Genomic DNA, 27,601 nt, shown 5'->3' on the forward strand with positions numbered 1-27,601 from the left:
CTTCTTAAAGCTACTTAAAATAAATAGCCTACACAAACACATTCAAATAGACGTACTATTATATACCCAATGCTAGAACTCGAAGTCTGTGGCGTCTGCTGGACTTACGAATGCCTTTTCAGTTTCAGTTAAAAGTCCTATAGCTCGATAGTTTTCATTTAACATTGCATACTCCTGTAGAGCTTTTAGGCATAGCATCGCGTCGCTGTGATTGTTTATCACGATAGTATTTGCTTGGGGAGCCTCAACAGACAGCTCTAGTTTCTCCTCTTCCATTCGTTCCGTCTCTTTTATACATTCCGATTCCTCATCTATTTCAGTTTTAACCACATGCATCTCTTCTTGCGATATATGAAGCTCTTCAGTCTCTGGTTTCGTCTCTTCCAATATTATGGTACCATCATCTGAATATTTGGCTTGTTCCACTTTAACAATTTGTGGAACAACAAGCCTCTGTTCCTCCTCACTAATGCGCTTTTTGACATGAGCTTTCAAACATTTCATTGCCTTACCATGATTGTCTATGATAATTTGCTTGGCTGGTTTGTCGTTAATATTTACAGTCTCTCCCATATCCAAAATAGTTCGCTTCTATATAATATCTAAATAGTTATTTAAGTTTTTTTAGGGTGGTATTTTACTTACTGGTGCTTCAGAGTTCCGAACAGGCTGAGTGTCACATCCGGTTTCCTAAGATGTTTTAAAATTAATTTCTGTCAAAAATTTTGAGAAACCTATTACTTACTTTCGTCTCATAATTATGGAATAGTTCGAGTAGCTTTGAATTTTTTGTTTGCTGTGGAATTTGCTTCGTTACAAATTTCTTTAGGATAAAAATAATTAGTTAGGTACTTAGAATAAGCTTTTAAATGCCTATCCTTACCAGTTTCTTTATGGATTCCAATTTTCTTAACTTTGATCTGTAATTGTGCAGTATGCTCTGCATTCTATGTTGTTCTTTCACCATATCACAGACCTTATTTAAGTAAATATTACGAGATTTTATATTCGCCTCGGTTCTGATTAGTTTCCGCAAATTGCCAAGTTTTTCATTTGTGCTTCTCAATCGATCCTCTAGTTTGGATATAACGTTTTGCAACCCAATAATATCGTTGCGAGGCGCTGCGGGGATTAAGTCAAAACTTAATTTCGACATTATCTTCACAGTTTCGAGTATTGATGTATCTATTGCAAGTTATATGCTAATCTATAGTGCTTGCAATGCTTCTTCACACAGTCAACATATTCTCGATAAGCGGCTGGCGTTGCCTACTCGTTTAAGCGATACACATATCGATTGCATGCTGCCGGCGTTGCCGTACAGCTACTTTTTACCTCTGCAATCGAGCGATAGCACTGACCAGACAAGACAGTGGACAGTGCTAAGTGGCGATAGCAAGCTGTTATTACCAAATCAATTAATTAATAATTATTATTTTTATTATAAGATAAGTTATAAAATAAGTATAATAATTTACTTAATGGCTTGTGCGAACAAGTCTACTACAGTGACCAAATATATGCTGCATAAATTGTTGTCATTTATTCCGGTATTAAAGGATCGATTTTTAATACTGAAACTATTTTTGTTTTATTACGATTTTTTTAATGATTTTAATTATTTTAAATTTCAACATTAACATAAATGAAAATTTGTAAATATTAATATTTTAACTGTCGTCAGAAACTGCCTAAAAATATGCAACAAAATATTTGTTTGTTTCGTTCAGTTAGAATGTTCGTTGAGTTCAACACTTAGACCGGGGCAAACTCACAGAGACGGTTGTCGCTTTGTCGTTAGGCGAAGCTGGCTGCAGTTGGCTAAAGTGGCGCCATCTAGGGGATGATTAGAAGAAACAATTGAGCTGGCCTTCAACCAATGAAAGATTTTTGAATAAGAATTGCTTTTAATTGGATGCTACTATATTAAATGTTCAGATGTAGTTTATGTGAATGGGTAAACTACATATATGCTCAAAGTCAAAGTTCAATGAAGCGTTGCAAGTCAAAATACTGAATTTAATTTCCGCTGTTTAGCATACAAAAATTAACATATTACCTGAATATTTGTTAAGCACCTGCGTACACAATGTGTGAAAATTGGTTAGAGGACGAGCACACATTTTTGGCCAATCTAGCGCAGTTCCGTTTTCGACTTGACCGAAAAACAAGCGTAAAACAATTCAAAAGTCAGTCAACCCCTCGACAGTTGCATTTGCACCTCGGTTAGGAAGCGAGTGCAGCAGAGCGTAAGCAGAGCGAAGGTGTTGCCGCCGGCTGCGTGGGGGTTGTGACTGCCAACTGGACTGCCAATTGGTCATGTTGACGGACTCGGCCAGGGCAAACCAAGCCAAGCCAAACCAAACCAAACCAAAAGCCGAGTAATTGTTGCGCAACAAGCGAACCTCCAGTTACGCCAGAGATTTTCCCAGGGCCAGAGCAATAGGGGCAGCCGTCCATAAAATGTGGGAAAACGAGTGCAGCGCACACATTAAACTGCAAAAGAAGCACACAAATTATGATTGACAGAGCAAACAAACCTTTTGGCCAATGACCAACGGCTTCATTATGTTCAGCTCCCACAATAGCGTTTTTTTTTTTTTTTTTTTTTGCTCCTTCTTCTTCTACTCTTTTGGAAATTGCATTTCGTGCTGGTAGATTTCAAAGCGTCTCGATTCATACCCCAGACAAGATCGGACAACAAAAAGCAACAGCAACAACTACAACAACAACAACAACAAAGTTCAATGCACGCGGGTCACGACTTGGCTTGAAGCTGGGCGCCCATAAATCGGCAGGCCTCGAAATTGACGTGTTTTGGCTGCCGTTGCCATTTTGGCTCACCGACTGCGACTCCAACTCCAGCTCCAACTCGAACTGGAACTGCAGCTCCTCCTCCTCCAGTTGTCAATCAATTTCTATGCGGAAACGTTTGCGCAGCGGCATGATGAATGTTATTGGCCTGGGCTAGAATGAAATTGCTTGGCCATTTGCTATTTGTCAAATTTTCATTAGTCGGCCATAAATTGAATTGGTCGCGCAACCAATAAATTATGCTGCACTGATTCTCACGAGCTCCAGCTCGACTAAAAAACTTTCTAGTTGTTCACACCAGTTGCCAGTTGCCCGTTACCCGTTGCCCGTTGCCTGTTGCCTGTTGCCAGCTGCTTGCCAATTGCCACCTGCGCCTCAAAGCTAGCTGCAGCTGCGGCTGTTTGACTAAAAGCGAATTCCAGTTGCAAACCCATTTTTGGCACGACCCGGCCAGGTAAGATCGCACCATTTAGGGAAGAGGCTACAGCCAAAGGCGAGCTCCTGCCGCAACGAAGCATTGATTTGCAATTGCCTGGAACGCACACGTGGTGTCTACAACACAGGTGTGTGTGTGCATGTGTGTGTGTGTGATCGTGATTGTCTGTATTGGCATCCAGCTGTGAGAACGCACCCACTTGGCCAACACACACGCACACAGAGAGACAGCCGGAGACGGAGTCATATACACACCCACTAGCGAGGCCAAGCGAAGCAGAGATCGTGTTGGCTATCGCATTGAGCTGAGGCTTTACTGTATGGCAAGCAAACAACTGTTGATTGATTAATCATGGCTGGTAATTTGATTTTGTGCCTTTTTGGAGTTACCGTTACGCTCACTACTGCTCTACCTCTCCTCCCTTCCGCCAGCTCAGCTCAAGCTCAGCTCTAGACAAGCCCCTTTTCAGCGCGTTGATTGATTGTTTCATTGCATTCGAGCTTTTTGCCATATTCACCTGGTCCACTGCCTCTCCCCTCCTAAACATGGTCATACATATGTCGTGTAACAGTCCGTCATAATGTGTCCACCGTGCTCACTTATGCATTTTTGCCATGTCAGCTTAGCTGTCAAAATCCTTGAGCCCAAACTTCAGCTTCAACTTCAACTCCAACTCCAACTTCAATTCGTATCGAGCCATATGGCTGGCACACTTCTGTTGCAGACTGATTAAAATCGGATGGCAGGCAACGTTGACAGTTTTTAGATAGTATATGCAAGTCGGACAATTATTTAGTTTCCCTAGACTATTTCATAATCTAAACAGTTATTGATCAAGCATGATTGTAGGAACGCAATCGTTAGAGAAGTGGGTGTCCACGTGTTGGCACTTGTTGTGCGTTGTTGCTTGAATTTGGCATGTGACCGAAAGCAGTGCTCGTTCTCGTTGTTGTTGTTGTTGTTGTTATTGCTGGCCGGGAGCCAACTGGAGGCAGTAAATCATTTGCCAGCGTCAACAACTTGTCAACAGGCCAAGCCAACCCAAGCCGAGCCGAGCTAAGCAAAAGCCATTGACTCGCAACGAGAGCTTGGAGAGGTTTTCGCTGTTGACTGTCCGACGATCGACAATCGACAATCCACATTCGACGCTCGACGCTCGACGTTCGACGTCCAACGATCGTCGATCGGTAGTCGGCTGCAGTTTTGGTCCAGTCATGGCTCATGTTGCATATAAATGGTGTTTAATGAGCTCGTGCCAAATAGAATTGTCAGGCGCCTAGGCAATACTGCGCTCCCGCCTCCATACCCCTCCAATACCCTTCTGCTGACCCGCTGTCTGGGCAGATAGCTTGTTCGTGTTGCGCTCAAATTATGTTAATGTTAGAATTCCACAATTTTATGGCTGGGCATTTGATTTGATCACGATTTTTGCAGAGTCTGGGCCATATGTAAACCAAATATGGTCGACTGACGCTTGGGGCGCGGCAGGTGCCCAGGCCCGGTTGCCTGCCTATGGATGGAACGACGCTTTCCCACGCGCATTGAGCTAACCACAAAACATACGAGAGGAAAAGAGGAAAAATGTGGAGTCCTATTGTTTATTTTTGGGGTGCAATCTGCCATCTTGGCAGCCAGAGAGTAGAGCCGAGTAGAGCGCACTAACAAGCTGCGTTTCGCCTTTATTATTTTTAATTGGACTGATTTCGAGCTATAGATACATTTGTATCCAGTGACATATGCAGCGACTGCCATTCCAGCCAATCATCCTAGGCCATCATCAATCCCAACCAAGACTGTACTCCCAGCTGCTGCGCCGGCTGCTGCTGCTGCCGCCTCTTGACCAGCCACGGACTTGCGATTTGTTGCAGCTGTGTCCAAGTCCAAGTCGAAGGGTTGCCTCCAGGGTTGCTGCTCAAACATTCCCACGATGCTGACAGCCAAATGAAAAGCAAACCAAACACACAGAAAAAAAAAAGAAATCAAATCAGCTGCAGTTTTTTCGCGCAGTTTTTCTGCGTCCTTGGCGCCTGCCCTTAGTCGAGGGTTGCGCCTCGTTTAGGGGTTGGGCTGCATGCCCGCCGATGACACGCTGTGACATTGTGACGTCATCGTCAATATTTGCATTACTGTGAACAAAAATGTGGTTCTAATGATGAGGGCAACTCAACGCCTTCTTTGGCCAAGCCATTTGACTTGGGCACAGCCACAAAAGACTTTCAACTGTCTGGGCAACGCCTCGAAAGATTGCGTGACTCAAGATGTGTAAATATGTATAAATATATATAAAATCATGTATATTATTGTATATGCCCGCATTTAGCCAATTAATGATTGATGTATGTATATTTTAAGTCTGCACACGAAGCGCAAAACTATTTTTTCCCTTAATGCATTTTATATGTTCTTGCTTAACAGTCACACTAAAAGCTTAACAGCTCTGTTGTAAATAACAGACGTTTAGCATTTTGCTGATTTGAAGCATTTTAATTCTGTTAAAAATCTAATTAGAGTTAACAGCAGCTTTAAATAACAGCAGCTTTAAATTTTACTGATTGCATTTTTGAAAATCTATTAAATTTTTAGTTTTATGCGTAGATGTTCAATTATTGATTTTATGATTTGCAAGTAAAATTTCGCAATTTTCAATTTACAGCCTAGTTCATGGACTATTCTCCCACACTTTCACAGCAGCAACTACTAAGCTCTGAAGCACTCATAAATATTTGTTAAACGTACAAATTTTTAGTTGTCTCTTGCAATTAGTTGCCGACTGCGCAGCTGCCTACCGATCATGGAACGCAACTTTAGCTGTGATTTTGAGTAATCATCGTGAGGCGGATATTCAAAAAGAATACATATATGCACACATACATAGATATGTATGTATGTCTATAGTGAAGAACGTAACGCTTGACCCACAAACTTGACAAATCCATCAGCGCACGCCCAGGAGGAGGCACTGTTGCACGTTACACGTTGCACGCTGCACGCTGCACGCTGCCATTGCCCGTTCCCAGTTGCACTGTTGCCAGCTTGGCCAGCACATCGTAAATCAAATGCTCATAACTTTTTCTGCAAACATTTGTTGGCTTAAATCACGCGAAATCAACGTGAGCCAAGCTGAGCTCCAGTCGAGTTGAGTTAAGAAGGTAAATCATAAGTCACTGCATGTCTGGGTCGTCATCTTCATCTTCAACTTGATGTTCAGACAACGGCAGCAGCAGGAGGCGGAGTAGGAAGTGGAGGGGGCGGCGGACGTTGAGAAAGAGGTGGAAGAGGAGAGGTGGCCGGTGCCGCCTCATATGCAAAGTGTCAGTCATAAGTGACTTTTCGATTTTGACTGCCAGCAACTGTTGCTGTTGCACCAGCAGCAGCAACGACTGCAACAACAGCAAATTAATTATAGCCAAGCCATTTTCAGACATATTTCTTTTGGCATGTCTGCAAGTCTTCAAAGTCTTCCAGCTGAGCACCTTTCACCTTAAATTGCTTGCTTTATGACCGCGAGTGTTGCCAAATGTCGACCTCTGTTCGAGTATTTTTTTTATATTTCTTTTCTTCTTTTTTTGTTATTGTTGTTGGCTGTTGGCCCGGCCATCAGGTGTTTTATTTGATGGTCTTCACTTTGACATGCACCGCCCGAGGGCCACAGAAAGCGCTTCTAGCCAACAGCACCTTTCACTGTACAGAAACAGAATAACAGACAGAGAGGGAATGAAAGAGTGTGTGTGTGAGAGAGAGAGAGAGAGCATCTAGCATGCGTGCAACAGGTTCTCACATTGCTGCTCGCCCGCACCACGAATGAAGTTGCCTCAGCGCAAAGTCTTGTAAGCCGCTAATTAATAGACGCCTAAGCCTTGATTAAACTTGCAACTAGCAACTTGCAACCTGCAACTTGCAACTGGCTGTTGTTGTTGAACTCTTGAACCATTGCCATAAATATGCCCAGTGAATGCCAGATATGCGCCTCGTCTTCATTTGGCTGCCTGGCGACCGCGGATCGCTGGCTCGTTGGCTCGTTGGTTCGTTTACCATGTCGGCTCTATGTCAATTAGATGTTTGTCTTCGATTAAGTCCCCAGCTAGTGGAGCGAGCGCATAATTTGGCGCTTGTGACAGCAATTTGCCGGTGTTCCCAGCAATCAGCCACATCCACCTACCACCTCCGCCCACCTTCATCCACCTGCCTATTCACCTGTCGATCCACTCACAAATGGACAGCGCATCGCGTCTTTAATCGCTGGCATGTAGCCATGTTGTGACCTGTTCAATCAATTGATTGATGTTTGACCGCCGTGTGTTAAACATTGATTAGCCCTAATCGACGCACCTGTGCACGCTCTTACAGCCAACTTCAGCCAAGTCCTTTGACCTCGTTGCGTGCTTGTTGCCTCTGTGGCCCACAATAGTATTCAATTAAGTACTTTTCCATTGATTTTTGTGCGGAATGATTGATGGCCGTAATTGGATGAAAGAAGTGTAATGTGCCCAGGTACATTAAGCTCAAGCTCAGGTCGAATATATACATTCCAATTGAATTTGTGTAATAGCTATTTATAGATGTATGACTCAGAGGTCAAGCAGTTCTTAGCGAGTAGCTCGAATGGTAAGCTCCTTGCAATCGCACTCGCTCTCTATCTCTCTCTCTCTCTCTCTTGCTCTCCGTGTATCTCTCTCTTTTTATCTCTTTCTCTCTCCGTCTCTTTCCCTCTTTCTCTTATAGAACTCGGATTATCATAGCGCATATAAAATGTCTACAGAGAGTATATAAGACCTCCTTGATACATAATACATTCCACTATATCCCACATGTACACTTATTATATGTCTCAACTGTCCAGAACTTAACAATATATTTAAATTATGCTGTGGTTTGGCTGCTCGTCAAGCTGCCATGGATTCGATTTCCTGACCAAAAATATATTGGGAAAAAAAAAAAAAACAGAAACCAAATCAACGTGAGCAATTTTCGGGCAATTTTCATAAATTTCAACACCAAAAGAGCTGGAGGCTTAATTCGAAATTAATTGTGCAGAAATTTATTCAGTCCGAGTAGAGTCGAAAGGAATGATTATTCCAATTTGTTTGGCCAGGCCAACAGCTGAAATTGGCCAATGGCCACCTGGCCTATGGACGGGCGCACAACTCGGGAACAGCCCACTCCATGTGACTGCGATTAGGTACGTTTGCTTAGCTAAGCCCAAGTACGAGATCCCAACTCCCAACTCCAACGCCCACAGCCCCCGTTGGCAGTTGCCAGGCACCCGCTGCGTACAACTAGCGCCAGATCGAGATCAGCTCCAGCTCCAGCTCCAGCTCTAGCTCTAGCTGTAGCTGTAGCTCATTAATAAGCGCCGTCTTTAGCAAACGTTGGCAAGCAAGCACTTGAAGCACTTGTAAAATGCAAAATTTGTTTGAGCGATAAAATCACCTACAATAAATTCACAATGAACATACCAAAAAGCCGCATAAAATGCAAAAAAGAAGTCGCCATCGGGCGCCCCTCCTCCACTCCATGCCCCACTCCCCACTCTGAATGGACGCACGCCAAACGACGATCGAGATACAGATACAGATATACAGATACAATGCCAGAGTGCTATCTGCATTCTATGCTGCCTGCTGCCTGCTGCCTGCTGCCCGACGGGGCTTTCCATTGGAAATGCGACTGGAAAAGCGGGCCGACAAAGCGAATGCTGCAGCTAAAGCCAAGCAGCCTGGCCGCGACTTATAAACGAGCGACCACCGCTGCAAAGACTTCAGCGAACGCGACAAAATAAAAAATAGAGTTGTACGACGACCACCTGCAGACCAAGAGCAGACCAGCTCTCCACAGCTGGACAGACCCAGCCACAGCTCCAGCCAGTGGAGCTGCGTAGCACTTGCCTCTATCTCTGCCGATGTTGCTGCTGCTCTAGCTGTTCCATTCAAATGTCGCCAAGCGCGCCTAAAATATGCAAAGCTCTTTGAATATCTTGTAAACGAAGCACTGACCCCCAGTGCGTTCAGGCTACCTGCTCCGTCTAGCTGAGCATCTTCCAGCTTTGTCCATTTCACTTGCTCCACTTGTCAGAGCGATGCCCATTTTGGAGTATGTGTGTGTGTGTCAGTGTGTATGACTGTGTGTATGACTGTGTGTGTGTGTGGGCTGTAATTTAAGCTAAGCTTTTGTTTGAGAATTGGGTTGACTACACAATAAGACTTAAATAGTCTGAGTCTGATATAAATACAGCTAGCCGTGCAGTGGAAACTGAAGGCTTAGTTGCTAGCATGAGAATCGCGTAGAAAATACGCTCAAGAGGAAATCTACTCTATGTAATATATATAATCTCCTCTGATTTGCCATTAGACACTCACTAATTTGACAGCGCAATTGATATTGCTAATTGGTATCAAAATGCTTCACTAAATGCGACACTCTATTGTTTTCACTTCCTGAACCACATGATAGGCCACACCCACATACACACTCACACACATACACAGTTTTCCAACACTCTCGAGCAGCTCGACCCCTGGCAGTTGGGACACATGTAGCTGGCGATATTAATAGCGCGTATTACCAGTTGTCATTTGAGCCAAAGTCAGCTGTCTGGCATTGCAATGAGACAATTTCCCAATTGGCGGGAGTGTCGCTGGCCCAACAGCAGCAGCAGCAGCGGCAGCAGCGGCATTTGGCGGCAAATTGAATCAACAGCTTGGCTCCACTCCACGCCGCCGTGCCACGCCCTAGGGGCAGCTAGCCGACTGGGGCAGCTAGGCTGTTCAATTGAAAGAGAATGCTGCGTGTCGATTGCATGTGCCGCAAACTAATCGAACGAATCGATCAAATTCTCAGCACGCAAGTGTAGCCAGAGGCTGTAAGAGAGAGATAGAAGAAGCCAAAGTGAGAGAGAGGGCTATGCTGTATATATGTATATCTCAGCTCGATCGTAGCGGTAACTGGGCAAACGTAAACGCCCGCTGCTGGAATTCAATTATGACAACTGGGCGCATGCTGAATGCCGCTGCGAGGCAATAAACAAATGTACGGACAACAAACGTACGTAATTTTTAATAATAAACCAAGCAACAACAGCAACAACAACAACAACAACAACAACGATTGCGCTTTATCCATTTGCTGGCTGCGCATGCGCAGCTTCAGCTGCTGCTCAGCCAACGGCAATTGTTGTTGCTCCTATGCCACCCACAACAACAATAGCAACAGCAGCAACTGTTGCTGCTGCCCAGCTAACAAAAAGTAACAGCAACAACAACAACAATAAAACTTATTTATGTCTCTGGTCAAATTTGCGCCGCTATTTTGGGGACTTATTTGACAGAGCGCCGTTTTGTAGCCTGGCTCCGATTTCCAAAAGCCACAAAAAGAAGCCTTCCCCACCCCAGCCCCCCTCTCTTAGCCATTTGGGCATTGGGCTAGAGGTCTGTGATTCGTTTCAGCGCTTGTCTTTTGTTTGGCCGCTGCCAAAAGGTTTACGACCTGTTAATGTCCAGCCTAGGCAAACAGGCCATTTGGCCACTGCTTGGCCAGCAGCTACTCCAGACCTCCAACTGTATGTCTGTCTGTGTGTGTATCCATGTGTCTGTCGCTGCTGTTGATACGCAATTTGGCGCACATTTTGTTTATATTATTAAATAAATTTCGTGTTATGTTTATGGCACAGACAACTTTTAGTCCATTGTTGTTGCTGCTGCTGCTGCTGTTGTTGCTGCTGCTGTTGCTGCTGCAGGCTGTAAGTGTGCTAAATAAATTGTTGTCCCAGACTTATGTTGTACAGCGCATATGCATATAAACAGGCCTTTTAACAGCTATTTATTTTATTATTTTTCATTTCCTTTTTTTTAGGTTTGTCAAATTATGATGTTTGTTATAAATTATAATGATATTTTTAGTAGGTATTTTTTTATGGATATATAATTTATAAATATGATTTTAAAAATGTTTATATTAGTAATATTTATTATATATAATTTTCAAAATTAATTAGAGCACATACAGTCTATTGCTATATATATTTATTATTTATTTATTTATTTTATTTTAGTTTTCAAATAAGATTTATTTATATGCATATACATAAATCCATATATTTGTAGTATTTTTTCTCTATATGCACAATATATACATTTCCCATTTAGCTGTGCTACCCATAGATGGGCATATGCCTCATTATATTCACACCAACTCAGGGCTGTCTTTTGTTTCGTTATTTTGATTAGTTCAGTGCGTATTAGAATTAGAATTGGATTAACATTTGCATTGTTATAGGGGCAGAGTGCGAGAAATCCCACTGTCGGCTCGCCGCCCTGCCCTAGGGGCCCAATTGATGGCTGCTGTCCATTATCATATCGTATTGTTGGCGCAGTCCGAGCAACTTTCAGCCCACATATACGCACGTGCACTTAATTTATTTCAATAAAAACATAATTTCCAGCCTATTATCCACACTCACGAACACACACACACACACACACACACACACACCGACAATTACAATGGGGTTCCAATTAAGCTGACAACGGAAATTTCAGAGTTAGATTCCAAGCGTCTTCCTCTTCGTCATTCGAATCGAATTGGAATTCTCTTAGCGCGTTAATCGCACCGAAAATGATGTGGGCTTCACATTTGTGGCGCATTCTGGTCGATAATACCCATACTCGTCCAATAAATCTCGTATTACACTATCCATATGAATGCGGCTTGTATTAAATTTCGAAAAGTGTTAAAAATGGAACCCAAATCAATGCAACCAAATGCGCCATAAAACTGTCACAGACGCTTAAATTTAAAGAAATATACATATATAAGTATAGCAAGTATGCACGCATGGAGTTTGATTGACTAGTAGATACCCTAGAGTGTAAGTGAACTAATCGAATGCTCTAGATATCTTTTAAATTAAAATATATAAGTTATAATAGATGCTTTGCTCTTGTTTGTATCTAAGTATATTAGATGCTATCTATTCAATATTCTATGCATGCTTTGTAGTATAAGAGTTATAGAAGATATCTAGATGGAATATCAAAACCAAATATATATAAATATATATGTATATATGTATATGTCTCTAGTACACCTACATTCAGCTTCAGCTCGAACTGTTCTCCATTCTTATGTAGATTGATTTGGCTCCTCAACTATTCCCACTTTCTTTCGCCAGAACTAACATGCCCCATTTGCGTCCACTTGCAATGAGTATGAAAAGAAACGCAAAACATAAAACATAATGGTCACAGCAGTCACATATATTAGTATAGTTATAAATATACGTATATAGTATGGTATATGTATATGCGTCGATGACCCCGACAACTCCATCTAGCAAAGACATTCTCCGCAGCGAATGCGACGTGACTTTCAGTCTCTTTCTCTTCTGAAAGTTCTGCGCCTGGGAAAAAGCAAAAAAATAAATAAACAACGCCAAGTCGAGTGGGTAATGCGATACAGTCGCCGCACTTGGATTTGGTTATGGACAAACCTGACACTCGCTCTGTATATATATAGTACATACTAGTATACATATACATATGTATATAAATTTATGTCTACACACAAGTCCAGGCTCAGCTACAAGTGCGTTTGCTTTGCCCAGGGCACTTGTTGATCCATGTTGCTGTTGTTGTTGTTGTTGTTGTTGCGGTTGTCATGAATTACATTTCTTATCAAGTGAAATATGATGTCCACAAAATGTGAATGCATTTCCTGTCACTGTCACAGCTTATATTTGAACTGAACTCAGACCTCAAGACGAGCTGAGCCACTTTCAGTTTTTCTCTTTATCGTTGTATCGCTGCTCGATGACCTAATGTAAGCTAATATTTGCTCTGATTATGGCTGAGCGCTACTGATAAGCTCGATGTCTGCCCTTAGGTGAATCCAACTCAAGGGAAAGGCAGCTCTGCGACGATAAGAAGTAGGCGCTGTAATGGAAAACGACCAATGTCCAAAAGCAAATGAAATTCGAAACGAACGCCCACATGGCGGCTGTTTTGGTAAATAAAAGAGACAGGTATTCCAGGTATCCAGCTATTCCTTGGTATGGTAATCACGTCGACAAGTGTTTGCATTCAAATTGAAATAATTAAATGGAATATTGTATGATAATAAGCGCGCCCCCATCCTGAGCGACAATAAACCTCAGAATGAGAATCTGTAGAAACCTCACGCTGTGTGCCCAAACCTCGATCCTGATCCCTTTGCACCTTCGCCTTTCCCCGCTCGCCCCTTTCCCTTTTCTTGTGCCTCATCATCATCATCATCATCATCGTCATCAACAACAATGGCAGCCCCTGTGCACTGCACTTGCTTCTACGAAACGATATTTATGCCCCTTGTTTTGTATTCTCCTTTCTTTGGCTGAAATTCCTCAATCTTAACGCACAAAAGCCATTAATATGCTCAGGGGCTAGCGGCTTATGCGACCCGTTCGATAAAAATGATGGTCTTTCAGGGTTCGGCCGATGAGGTTTGATTCACGATTAATGTATGGCTGCGGCTTGGCTGCGTGTGTGTTTGCCACGCCCATATTTGTATCAGAAATGAGCCACGAAATTTAACAAATCTGTGGATCATTAATTTGAACACTTGTTGGCTTTGGCTGGCTGGCTAGCTGCTTGGTTGGTTGGCTGCCACCGCGGGGCATGCAACAAGAGAAAACAGGAGCAGGAGCGCAGGCAAATTGAGTCGCTGCACAAAAATTCCCCAGCATAATTTGTCGCTGAGTCCTGCCAACTTAACGCTTATTAAAGCGACAGAGAGAGAGATACAGAGTAAGAGAGAGAGAGAGGGAAAGCAACTGTCGTACGTGCGTAACGCGAAACCAACTAAAGAACAGCTACAATTTGTCGGCCAAAATCAAAGATCCAGAGTTCCAGGAATGTCAACAGAGATTAACACACGATGCACACGTGCAACGCGCTGCCCGACTCAAGTGGAGGTCACATAGCTGCCCAGAGATAGATACAGCGAGCGGGCGACAGGAAGATAGAGACCCCTTCGAAGCGGTTCCTATCAATTTGGGTACGTCTACCTGACTGCCTGCCTGGCCGACTCACGATCTCTCTCTCTCTCTCTCTCTCTCTATCTCTATCTCGCTCGCTCTATCTCATCTCTCTCTAGGGAGTTTCTCACAGCAAAACAAACAAGGACAACGCAAAGTGGGAAATGCTGACGATAGAAACACAAACATGCGCAGCGATAGGGATGGCGAGGGTGTGCCGAAAAGTTGCCTAGAAATCCAGATTTGTTGAGAAATCATAAGATTGAAATCTAAGAGCTTAATTTAGACAAATATCTGAAGCAAAAGTTCTACTGATTTATATGTGAAATAATTGTTAAAATAATCTAAATAACTGCTAGGAAATATGCTAACCACATGGAGTATCTTAAGTCTCACGTAATCACAAGAGCACATATCACATTTCACACAATTCCTTTACACTACTTTACACTACTTTTTCGCTTGGCTCTGTCAGATAATTACCCAATGGTGGCCTGACTCTATATATATGCTTTACCCGAGCCTGGGAGCAAGTGCCCAATGAGTAAATTGTCGACTCATCAGCGGCGGCAGCAGATAAGATAAGGCGTCTTAATGGTGGTCCTGCTGCTGCTCCTGCTGCTGCTCCTACTCCTACTCCTGCTGGTCGGGCAGAGACAAATGTTTGTTTGCTCTGGCATTTGATTGCGATTGCGAGTGCGAGTCCCGCATCCGAAATTATCGCCATGGCAGGCGAGGCGACTGATAAGCATGCCTCGACAAATTACACGGCGAGTCTCTGGCTGGTTAACAAGAAATGATAAACGACTCGGCGAATGAGGCGGAAATAGAGGGGCGTGGCTGGCCGAGGTAAGTGTGTGCGTGCGTGTGTGTAATGAATGCAATGATTGCGCATCTTTCACCTGTGACAATTTCGACGGCCAAGCGGTAAAAATATGTAAATTATGCGCAGTCCGATGACCGCCCCAGGCGCAGGCTCAGGCGCAGGCAGACAGAGCCGCAAACCCAATCAAAGGAGCGAGCAGGATGCCTGTGCAACACGGACTGTGGCAATTTCCATTTGGGTGAAATTGTGCGCGGCTGCCCAAATAAATTACGCACATGATTAATAAAATGCGCCGACGAGGCGAGGCGAGGCGAGTCAATTGGACCTAAAGGGGGAGCAGAGGGCAGCGGGCGGCGAACTTCAATTTGGGCCAAAATATTTTTATCGCCGCCACTGCTGCTGCTGCTGCTGCTGCTGCTGCGCATGAGCAGCATCTGCAACATTGGGGCAACATTGGGGCTACGGCAACAGCTACCGTGCATTCTCATAAATTAAACGCCAAGTTATTTGAATTCCTGTACAGGATGAGAGGCAGACAGAGAGAGAGAGAGAAAGGGAGAAAGGGAGGGCAGGGCGAACGAGAGCCCTTCTACATTCACCTTCTTCTTCTTCTTGTGCTTGGTCAGTTGCTGTTTTGTTTCTCGTTGCTTTTGTCAAAGGAATTTTGCAGCTGCCGCCACATACGAAATTGCTGGGAGCTGCCCCAGGGCCAACGAGCGGGGAAGGGGAATGCGGGCAGGCAGACAACCAAAAGGGGGCTGAAGACACTGATTTGGATACTGTAATTCGTATTTGTCCATTTCGCGTCTTTGGCAATTTTTCCACGCTGCTCAATTATCGTGTTTCATGTTTGCATTCCTTTTGGGCTTCTGTCGCGCCTCGTTGTGTTGCTGCTGCTGTTGTTGCTGCTGGTGGCAGCCACATTTCCTGTCCAGAACACTTTTCGATTTCACCATGGACAGCAACAGAAGCAGCAGCAGCAGCAGCAGAAGAAGCAGCAACAGCTACTCACAGTAGCCAATGGGCTGCTGAATGCGCTGCGGCTGCGCTTTGTTAGCCTTTTAGAGAACTTGTAGATAGCTTGAATTGGGGGTTGTTAAGGCTGCAACAACTAGCGAATACCCTGTAAAATCTGTATCTGTATCTGTATCTGTATCTGTATCTGTATCTGTATCTGTATCTGTATCTGTATCTGTATCTGTATCTGTATCTGTATCTGTATCTGTATCTGTCTATAAAAGTATTTTACATCTTTATTTCCTCTCTGATCATCTATCCCTACTTCTACCTCTCCTCTTCATACTCCTTAAGTATTATCCAAGTCAATGCAACTCATTTGCCTGCACTTATAGCCAATTTAGAATCAGCTTTGGGCACACTTGGCCAATGCAATGGCCAAAATCGCACTCACGCTAATAGACATGCGCACAGGAGAGTCAGTCAAGGTGCAACAAGCTATAAGCAAATCGTCGCCCTGCGGGTACAACAGGGTACAACAACAGTCGGGCAGCTCCGGCAATTGGCAATATGTTGGCGTTTTGGTGCCGCAGCAACAACAGCAACAGTTTGTTGCAATTGTAAATTACCGTCTTTGCAACATTTTTGCGCATTTAGTCGCGCTTCGAGTGTTGCCGTCACAGCTGCCACTGGCAGCAACAGCAACAGCAACAGCAACAGCAGCAGCAGCAGCAACAACTGCATGCGCCGTGTTCCCAATTACAATTCACTTTGCGTTGAGATTCTGCAGGACTCGAGCACCTTATGCCTGCCAGGCTACGTTGCATTTAATTTGCAGTTGTTGTTGCTTTGTTTTTTTCTTCTCTGTCTCTCTCTCTCTTTTTTTTTGGGTTGCAGCGCTCAGTGGGTTGTCAGTTGACTGGGCTTGGTTGCCGGTACTTAAATGTAATTACGCCTTGCCACAACGGCAGGCGACGTTGCCCCGTTCTTCGGGCGACCTCGTTCTGCGACGCGAACTCTGATTGCCCCAACAGGAGGCGGGGGCTGGTGCTGGGCAGGCATCATGTTGCGTGAACAGTCGCAGGACATAAAACGCAACACGAAATTGGAAAATGTCTTTTTTTTTTTTAAAGGGTGTCTTAATGTCGTGGTGAAATTTTTATGCAGCTAACGAGCGCTTAATTTGATTTGTGCTAAAAATAAAAAATAAAATAAAGCAAGCAATGAAAGGCGAAGCTGATGAGAATGTGGCACGAAGCCGGGCGGCAGCAACTGCACTCCAATTTGGGCCTAGAAGAAGTGCAGAAGCAACGGCTACCGTCTGCCAACAATGTCAGCATTTGAGCCGTAATTAGGCTACTGGCAGATGGTGCACAGCAGCAACTGCAACAGCAGCAACAGCAGCAGTCGCAGCTGTTGTGGCGCGAAAATTGTTAACGCATTGCTGTCACTGCAACTGCAACAGTTGCTGCTGCTGCTTCGCGTCTTTGTGCTTATCGCTGCTGACGTGCCGTTTAATTGAAATTCACTGCAACCAAAAAGAAGGCGACTGCATTGCGGCATTGGCTGTGGGAAATGTGGGGCTCAGAGTCGCGTTTGTTGCAGCTGGCAATTGCTGCTGCACCACCCGCAATCCAGAGCAAAGCGAACTAGTTGCAGTTGTTCGATAATTGCAGTTCTCAGTTGCTGTTGCTGTTGTTGTTGTTGTTGTTGCTGCTGCTGTTGGCGTAAAAATGCTAATTAAAGTTGCTTGTTGCCAATTGTTGTTGCCGTTACTGTTGCTGTAAGCCGCTGTGGCTGCCACAGCAAAGGGTCGCACCAGAAAGATTAACGAGCCAAAGAGATCGCAAAGAAATGCACAGCGGCGCACCACAAGAAAAATGCAAATTGTTCGCTGATGAATTAACAAAAGCGAAAATCGTGACTTATGTTTTTTTGGCAGCTGCCTGTCGCAAGCGGCGCAAACGAACCGAGCAATTGTCCAGCTGCAAAATACCCAGCAATAACGAATGCCAAAAAGGGCATATTATATTTATAAATCATACAAATATTTTCATGCTTTCGTGCTTCAATGCAAAAAGCCTAAATTACGCATATTTCCATTAAGCTTTGCATTACTCACGCTGCTTCCAGTCGTTCTGTACTCTACACTCTACACTCTCCACTCTCTCTTTCTATCTTCCTCTCTCTTTGGTCCCTTCTGCTACACTATTCTTTGACACAGTCTAGTTTTAGTTTTTTTTTTCTTTTCTCTGAGCTGCGTACTAATCAATGACGCAGCTTTTTTCTTTTGTTTCGTTTGCCGAACACCTGCAAACAGCGACAGCAACAGCGTCGTCGTCGACGTCAGCGACTGCGCAGCTGGCCCTGGCAGTAGCAGAGGCCGAAGCTTCCGCCAGATAAAGCTCATTGAGTCGCTCATTAACGGCGCTGCAGCAGAAATTTTCAAATTTTGATTGCCTGCCTCTGATTATGATTGGCTGCCACTTGAGGATGGCAATGCAGCTGTGCGGGGGAATGGGGAGGGGCAGGAGGTTGAATAGGGGGCGTATTATTATTGTTGGCAGCTGCAACAACTAGTGTTGCTTTTTTGCTCCTGCACGTTTTTCGCGTTGAACTTCACTGAACTTGCAACTTGGAAGATTCGTTGTTGTTGTTGTTGTTGCTCTTATTGCTGTTGTTGCTGTTGCTGCTCCAAAACCTTTTCAGTTTTCTAGTCGTGATTTGAGTGTCGTGCGACTTTTTTAAGCACTCGTACTTACGCCTGAACTTTGTGCAGTCATTTAATTTTGCTTTCAGCTGTTAACTGTAAGCTGGAACTTGAGTCGCTGTTGGCTGGAACAGCGGCTGGAAGACGCCAGCGCCAACGTTGTTGCTGTTGTTGCTCTGCCGTGGCTGTTGCTTGTTGTTTTGTGAAATTTTCAGCTCTTTTCGAGTGGAATTTTAATGCTTTCGCACACCTGCACACACAACGGTAAAGTACCCTCGTTTTTGGGCTGCCAACTACAAAAGTTTCGAGCTCTGGAGCTGTTTACTTTTCGGCTGGCGAAATGCTTGTGACCCGCTTTGACACTCACACAGACAAACACACACACATACATATACATGCATACTTGAATGCGCCAACTAATTGCAGTGGATTTTATGTAATGGCTCTGCCTTTTGCTCTGTCACTTAATCAGACAATCGGAAATTGCTGGTCAGCAGCTAAGAGAGCAACGAACCAGCACAAAAGAAAAGGAAAATCAAAAACAATAAACAACAACTACAGCTAGCATGAAGTGGAGTAACAATGTGAAGAGAGCTTTTCTTCATGCTGCATGTAATAAGAGTGTGTGAGAGAGCGAGAGGGATTGATTGCTGTCTATGTAGAGTTAGTCTCTACACACTACTGATGTGCTTTTGCTTACTCTACATAAATTTTGGCTTGGAAGCAATCTAAATATGTATTTGCTCAACACCAATAATCCTTTCAGCTCACATTTCTCTTATCTTTTGCTTTGCTACCATTAAACAGCCTTGCTCATAAAATAAACATTACATGTCTTATCTTCTGTTGCTTTGCTTCTACAGGGTATGCGGCGAGGGCAATAAAAGATGCACTTTGCCTAATTAAAACGCACAGCAAATGCATTAAGCGAGTTCCGTTCCGAGGCGGCCGAAATGTGATTGTGAGCACGGTTGTGGGACAATCACAACATGGCCATAACAACCCAACTACCTGGGCCACAAAATACAACAACAAAATGAAAAGAGATGAGCAATGAAATCCTTTCCAATAGCCACAGCAACAGCAACAACAACATTGTTAATGGTCGATGACTCAACTCCAAAATAAAAAGAGGCAAAAGATGAAGAAATGAAATAAAGAAACAAACACATACACATACACAAATACGAGGGGAGAGACACCTGAGCTGCGCTGAGCTGAGCCGTCGCACACCTGAGAAACAAGAAATGCATGCAGGTGTCAATCGCCAGGCAGCCAAAGAATGGTCAGCAGAGGAAGCAGGCAGCATACCAAACCAAGCCAAACCAAACCAAACCGAGCTCAGTCGAGTCGAGCCCAAAACACAGAACTCAAATCCAAAGTCAATGCCAAGTAAAAAGCGGGCGCATTACAAATTCACACCAAGTGGCACCCACTGGCAGCAACTGCAGCGATCCGGGCTCCCCAGCCTAGAGTAAGAAATGGTTAATCATTTAGGTATAAATCTCGACTGCTGCTCGATTGCTGCGACTGCTGCTGCTGCTGCTGCTGCTGCGACTGCGGCTGCCTCCTCTGGAGGCATCGTCTGACAAATGTTGCCGCTGCCAAATGCCCCGTGGGGGCAGCCAAACACATTAACGAGCAGCGGCCAACGCGATCGCATTCAAATGAGCAGCCAGCTAGGCGTGGGCCGGGGAGAGACCACTTGGGGAGATGGGGGCGGCGGTGGAAAGATGAAGAGATGGCGAGAACGAGAGCGAGAGCGAGAGGGGACCTGCACTTGGAGCTGAATTCCTAGAATTGTGCGCGTCAATTGATTTACTCAGCTGCGTGGCCCAGGCAACGTGTCGGGCTGATAACTTTGAGATTTGTTATATTTGCTTCATCATCGCACAAACGAGCCACAGTCCGAGCCTAGACTCGCATGATCATCATCATCACGATCATCGTTATGATCATCGTGAGCCGCACACATGTGCGCACATTAAAAAGCAAGTTTCTCAGGTGTTTAAAAGCGTTTAAAAAGAAAACCGACGCAGACGCCGATGCCGATGCCGATGCCGATGCCGAAGCCGGAGCCGATGCCAATGGAGCTTGAGTGTAGAGGTGCCGAGGGACGGGTAGACTCGCATAGGTTGCTCCTAAAGAGCCAACATTGTGTGTCCGTCTGTCTGTCTGTCTGTCGATCGGTCCGTCGTCTGTCGAGACATACACAACAATAAACGCAGTCGCTGCCAACGCCAAGAGCAACAGCCAAGTTAAAAATACACGTACTCTGGCCTCTTGCCAAGAGCCAGTTAAAGCCATGATCATGATCTCGACAGCCAAGCCATGAAAACTGAACAGGTGAGGACGATGAGGCGGAGGAGGAGTAGTGGAGGCAGAGGCAGGGGAATCACGGACAGCTGGCGACGACGACGACGACGACGACGACGACGACGACGACGACGACGCGCACGTGAAGGTTGCCCAAGCCAAGCTGGAGATTTACTTAACGAAATCAAGAGGAAGCGCGTAGGATCGACTGTTAACCTAGCTGTCATACAGCATTGATTGCTGCCAGGCAATACTGGAGCGAGGGAGAGAGAGAGAGGGAGAGAGAGTGGTAGAGGGAGCGGGCAATGCAGAGGGAAAGAGATAGTTGCAGTCGTTGTTGGGTTGATTGCGAACGGGAGACGCAAAGCCACAGCCAAAGCCAAAGTCAAAGTCGCAGTTGAAGTTGAAGTTGAAGTCAAAGCGAAGTGAACAGAATAGTTGGACGCACATTTTGGGCCAGGTTTGAATGACTCAGCGTATTCTCTGCTTCTTCTTCATCATCTTCTTTAACAACTAACGAGCATTTGCTGCTTTGTTGTGTGTTCCGTCTTATATTATTTTGGGTGCCCAAATGTTAAGTGCCTGTTTTGATTGGTTTGAGCGATCGCTGTTTAGTCTGCACTCCGATATTATGGTCAATGATTGGAGTCAACATTAGCAAGAGTTGAGAAACGGATCATTATGTTGGCTGAAAAGCTGAGGCTGAAGCTGAGGCTGAGGCGTTCGCGAATATGGGAATCGAACATGCAAAAACTGAAAATACACCCGATCAATCATTGGGAATACAAAAGTGCTGGGAATTGAATATTATGGAGCTGGTGTTGATTAATGAGATCGCCGACTTCTGATTCAAGAGAGTGTGGCCAATGCAAGCAGCTTACATTTCATAGCACTCAACTATTTAATGTTAGTACTTAGATGGTTTGATTGGATGAGATTAAGCTGGATTGGGTGCTGTAGAGTTGTGAGCATGATACAACTCGTTAGAAATTGCATATGTTATACTATTGTATATCATAGAGTACACTTGTTCTTTTATAAGAGCTTTGAAGTAATATGCTGTAGAGGTATAGCAATTATACTAAGACATTACATCAAATAAATATACGCTAAAATTCAATCTTCTGATTTAACAATTTGGGAATTACGTGTGAATTACTGGAACAAGCTAACAGATGTCGGACTTCTATTCAAATGAGTTTCGGAATACAGTTTAGCTATTATACGATTTTAGCTTCCTAGAGAACAGCTCTAACTATTCAATGCCTCCATTGTATGCAGACTTCTAAGAGATCCGTTTACCTATGAAATTTCTGTCTATGACCAACACGTACCGCTTCTCACTTCTGGATTGTTCAATTGAGATTCGGCTAGCGTAACCAATTGTCCGGACAAACACTTAACGTATTCTAATCCATAATCGGTTAGCATGAAACTACATCTGTTGTTGGCCAGGTGAGACGCACCTGTTGCGGCTTTTGTTCTAGGCCATATGCAAATATGCGAAAGGTGTTGCATGAGGCGTCAGCATTTGGTTTTCGGTTGGTATTTCGGAAACCCTTTCGATGAATCGAGCAAATGCTGGGAAATTCCGCAATATGCAAACGTCTTGCAGCCATCCACCAGCCAACAGCCAACAGCCAACAGCCAGGCGAACAAACGAACAGCATCCAGAGCCATAAAATAACAATGCAAACACACGCATTAACAATGAGCTGTGAGTTCTAACACCTGTGTGCCACAATGCACTTGCAACGCCAGCGAACGGACCTGAAAATCTATACAAATATTTGACGTGAGCAGAATAGATTTGAGAAATTTGCATTTGTCGGCAAAAGAACAAAAAAGAAAAGCAATGAAAGGCAAATGAAAAGACGCGCAACAGGTAAGACTTGGCAGCAGTTGGTGTTGTTGTTGTTGCTGTTGCTGTTGCTGTTGTGATTAACACGTTTATGCCTGACCAAAAACTCAGCTGGGGATTAGCAAAACGGTGCGAAAATCCATCAAATAAAAAATAAACGTTCTGCTGCGGCAATAGTTGAAAGCGCGGCCATGGAAAATGGAAATGGAAATGGCCAATGGAATGTGCACACACATGTTGCTGCAACAGCGACAACGACAACGACAACAGCAACAATGGCAGCAGCAGCAGCAGCAGCAGCAACTCGTGCTGGAATTTAGCTGCCAAGTGGGCACGTTCGAGTGACAAATGTCAATTTGCATTCGATTCTGGGCCTGCTGTTAATTTGCAATTGAGTTTGGGCCCAGTTAAGAGTGTTGACTGCTGCAATCACTGCAGCAGCAGCAATAGCAGCAATAGCAGCAGCAGCAACAGCAGCACTTTCAAGCTCAAGAACACACCTTAAACTTTTTTGGCCCGCTTTTTGTATTGTTTACCTTTACAATTGACTCGTTTCTGTTTGTATGTGTGCCTGTGTCTGTCTGTGTGTGCTGGCCAACTGGCAACCTGGCTACAGGCAAGCAACAAGTTGTTGCTGCTGCTGTTGTTGTTGTTGTCGCCTCGGCTGCAGTTCAATGTCAATTTCGATTCGTCATCCGCAGCTGCGTTGATTTCTCGGGCGACCTCTCCAATCGGGTTGTTGTTGTTGCTGTTGCCGTTGTTGTTTGTTTTGTAGCCGCTTTTATGGCCATGTTAACTTTGGTCTTGGCTTTTAATACAGGACCACCGCCGTTGACCATTGAACGCTCGCCGCCATAGCCTGTTACATGGGGTTCATTCTACTGTAATTTATTGAGCATGTGTGAATGTGTGCGCATGTGTGTGTGTGTGTGTGTGTGTGTAAGTGTGTGGGCCGTCTAGAAGACAGCCTAAGCTCCACTGTGCAGCTGTTGCACGCCCACGCAACTATCAAGCATATCTGCTATCCCTTTCCACTCGATGATGCAGCCAGCCGAGATGAGATCATGACTACAAATGGGAAATCATGAAGCACTATTCCTGCAGCTGCGATTGGGGCTACGTAAATATGACAGTTGGCTTAGACAGTTATATGGTAACTGTAGTCGGCGCACCTAGTTCGGAGAGAGAGGAACTTTGATACTCTACGAAATTTGGCAGCTGTGAGTTTTAGCTTCTTTAGCTTTACGTTTCAGCTTTTTATGTGTATTGTTGTCTATTCAAGTGGAGGTTATCTAAAGCATTAAAAAATATTATTTTCTCAACTTGAATTTTGTTTTTATTTCATGTCAGTAACCTTTTTTATTGCTTTACTTTTTGCGCACTTATTCTCCCATAATTATATCAAATTAAAAACCTCTCGATCTTCGCTTGTCTTCAGTAATTTTATTGCTTGTGACATTTCTCAATTATGCGCACAGATTCCCAAAAAAAAAAACCAATGCGAGATCTTAGATCAACGTAAAACCCAATTTCAAACCATATAAAAAGACACGTAAACCAGTGTTTTTTTGATGATCAAATCAACAAATTTTCTCACGCACCCTTTGCCTAACCCTTCACAAGGGTTCAAATGCTAACAATAAAATGTTTTCTTCGCACTACAAAAGGCAAACCCAACGACAACTGCCTCCGATCTCGGTCTGGCTAAGGGTGTTTTGATGAGTCAGTTTGCCCAGGCGAACAAGTGAAGCAGTTAAAGTCAAGGGTTACTGTATAAATTATCAACTGATTAAATAATCACTCGGAAATTCAAAACGTTTTACGGTTTGCCAAACATATTCTTTATCAGGCGAATAAAATCTTTTACAATTACAATTTGTTTATAGCATAGTTTTTACAGAGCGAGTATTATATAGTTGACGTCTTGACATGCGTACATACAGATATTGTGCAAACATGTACGAATCTCAAACACTTGGGACCTTATATATACATATAGATATACATATACATATATGTATATATATTAAATGAAAAAAAAATATATAGATAATTTTCATATATTTTTAGCAGAAAACTTTTTATATTTATGTTGTAAGTAATTTTCCTCAGCCTTTTTAGCACTCGCCGCCCACTGTGCGGCGAGCATGCGCACTGATTCGTTCACAATTCGCTCTATTCCTTCAATTCGCTGCGAAAAGCCGCGCTCTCAATTCCAATTTGTAGAGCTAGTGCTGACTTGTTGGGCCTGGTCCAAGGCCATCTGCTGCTGGTTCAACAACATTTGCGATGGCTGCGGCTGCTCCTCCTGCTTTTGCGGCTGTCCCTGTTGTTGTTGTTGTTGCTGCTGTTGTGGCTGTTGCATCGTCTGCAACAGCAGCTCGCCCATCTTGGCCCGAAAGGTGATGTTCTGCAACGGCGACATTTGCTTCATCAGCGGCAAAAAGCTGATGAGGAAATTGTAATCGGAGTCGCCCACGTGCAGGATGTTCTTGCAGCGCGCCAAATCCTGACTGGTGGACTGTATCAGCTGCTGCTCCTCGCGCTCCAGACTCTCCAGAAAGGTAACCTGCTCGTCCACACGCTTGGCGCAATGGCAGCTGCTTGCCGCAGCGGCTGCCGTGGCCGACTGCGTGCCGCCCGTGGGCATGGAATTCTCTGGTGGCACCGCTTGCTCCTCGGCGGCGGCGCTTGCCAACGAAATGCTGTGCGAGAGGCGGCGCAGTGCTTGAGGCGTGGCCATACTTTGGAACTGCTGCATCAGCTCATCGTTGTCCGCCTCCATTTCATCCGATGGCAATTCCGTCTTGAATGTCATGGGCTCCGACAGACTCAGATCACAATCGTCGTCCTCGTTGTTGCTGCTGTCCGCGCGCAGCCGGCGCCCGTCCAGAAAGCTCATGGCCTCCGCATAGGACCATTGATGCGATGGCGATACCTGCGGTTGTTGGTGCTGGGTGCGATGCTGGTGCCGGCGATAGCTGCAGCGCAAGTTCTTCCACTTACTGCGACACAGTTCCACTGTGCGCCAGAGAGAAACAGCGAGCGAGAAAGAGAGAATGGCATTTACGGCGCTTACAGTTACGGCTTTTGCTTTTAGCGCGACTTGACTTGGCGGCTGACTCACCTTTGACGCCCAGCGCGTCTGCCACGCTGCGCCATTGGCGTAGCGTCTCCACGCGGTTTGCATGCTCCGGATGACTGGCGTCCCACAGGGCCGGCCGCTGCTTAACCTCGTTGATCAGCCTGTGCATGTCCATTTGCCTGCGTCTTTATCATAAAACTAAAATGACAACAACAGCAACAATGCGGCTAGGCCACGGGAACGAGAGAGCAAATTTGCCGGCGACGCGCACTGTCGGTGCTTGCTCTCTTGCTGTTGCTCTTCTTCGCTCACTTGCTCTCTCGTTCGTGCTCTCTCGGCATGGCAATGCTTATTGTTTTTGCATTGTATATGTCGCTTTATACACTCGAAAGCCGCATTGGCGAGTTCATCAAAATGCTTGTAACACAAGCAGCTTGATAATCAGCGAATTTCTTAATTATATAATAAGCGTAAATGTGAAAGAAAACGACGGATATTTATAGAGAGAAATAAGGTTAATTAAAGCTGTATATTTATCAACTAAACCTATAGTAGGCTAGTTTAAATTTAGATAGAGCATTTAGAGTGCGCTGCCCTCATTTAGAATTTATTATTATGTAGTTGCTTTTGTTCTTCTTTTAGTCAAACTTCAGCCTCGATTCTATTTCATTATTATATTGGCTTTAGAGTGTCGGGTAATGGTTCCGTTATCTCTATTATTCGTGTTTGTTTTCGTTCTTGTCTCATTGCTCTTTGCTGCCTGCCTACGCGTTTGTTGTTGCTATATTATTTGCTTTTTTTTGCATTGCTCTCTCGTTCGTTGACGCTGGCGTTGGCATCGCAACGTTCTCTCTGTGTTCGTTTGCTTCGTCGTTCCAGACATTGAACTTGGCGCACCGGCAACGTCATCGGCTTGCACAGTGGTGCAAAGTGCACAAATATGCGTTTTCATAAATTCACATTTCTAGCGATATTTTTTATTTATTGTATTTTGGCAGCCAGCATTCCGATTGCAACATGTTGCCCGAAAAGGCAGCACCAAGCAGGCAACACATGTTGCCGACAGTTGGCTGCACTAACAGTTGCAGTTACAGTGGCGGCGACAACAAGTGGACGCCAAAAATATGCGACAGCAATTATCTTTGGCAACGAGCGCAATCACAAACACATACAGAGATATACATATAGCCATATACCATATCCATATCCATATCCATATGTCGCCAGTTTGAGTTTGTGCACGACTTTCGTTTAGCGTTCCGTTCCATATTGTCTGTCTCTGCCTCTGCTTATGCATGTGTGTGTGTGTGTGTGTGTGTGTGTGTTGCAGCTGCTGTCAATCTGTTGGCCATTTTGGCTGCTCCGCTTTCAAAAATTTCCATGTGTCATTTCAAAAATGCAAATATGGACATGATCTGGCCGAGAGCTGTGCCGCGTTTGGGTTTTTGTATTCCTCCATTCTGTCGCGCAATGTGCGCGCTGTCTGCCGGAGCCTACCCGCTACACTCTATACCGCCCCTCCAGTCCACATGCCATATGTTCCATGGCTGCAAGTCGTCCAGTTCGTCAGGCGCTTCAGCTACAGCGACTG

General features: G+C 44.6%; 2 protein-coding genes across 3 annotated transcripts; both read right to left on the reverse strand.

The window, feature by feature from the left end:
* Positions 1-41: 41 nt before the first annotated feature.
* LOC108652262 (CKII-alpha subunit interactor-3) lies at positions 42-1,329 on the reverse strand. Of its 2 annotated transcripts, none has more exons than XM_089260184.1 (4): positions 884-1,329; positions 746-823; positions 646-669; positions 42-591 (listed from the first exon to the last, which is right to left on the reverse strand). In XM_089260184.1, the coding sequence occupies exons 1-4, from the start codon at positions 1,154-1,156 to the stop codon at positions 73-75; spliced, it is 894 nt and encodes a 297-aa protein (XP_089116310.1). In that variant the 5' UTR covers positions 1,157-1,329; the 3' UTR covers positions 42-72. The 2 variants fall into 2 exon arrangements, with proteins under 2 accessions (XP_089116310.1, XP_017957891.1); XM_018102402.3 differs by having other exon boundaries at positions 44-591; positions 646-690; positions 884-1,326.
* Positions 1,330-24,274: 22,945 nt separating this feature from the next.
* Positions 24,275-26,353, reverse strand: hng3 (hinge3). Its single transcript, XM_018102378.3, has 2 exons — positions 26,053-26,353; positions 24,275-25,946 (listed from the first exon to the last, which is right to left on the reverse strand). The coding sequence occupies exons 1-2, from the start codon at positions 26,183-26,185 to the stop codon at positions 25,135-25,137; spliced, it is 945 nt and encodes a 314-aa protein (XP_017957867.1). The 5' UTR covers positions 26,186-26,353; the 3' UTR covers positions 24,275-25,134.
* Positions 26,354-27,601: the final 1,248 nt, after the last annotated feature.

This window comes from Drosophila navojoa, chromosome 4, assembly GCF_054131105.1.
Source record: "Drosophila navojoa isolate 15081-1374.11 chromosome 4, UAZ_NAV_1.0, whole genome shotgun sequence".
Lineage (NCBI taxonomy): Eukaryota > Metazoa > Arthropoda > Insecta > Diptera > Drosophilidae > Drosophila > Drosophila navojoa.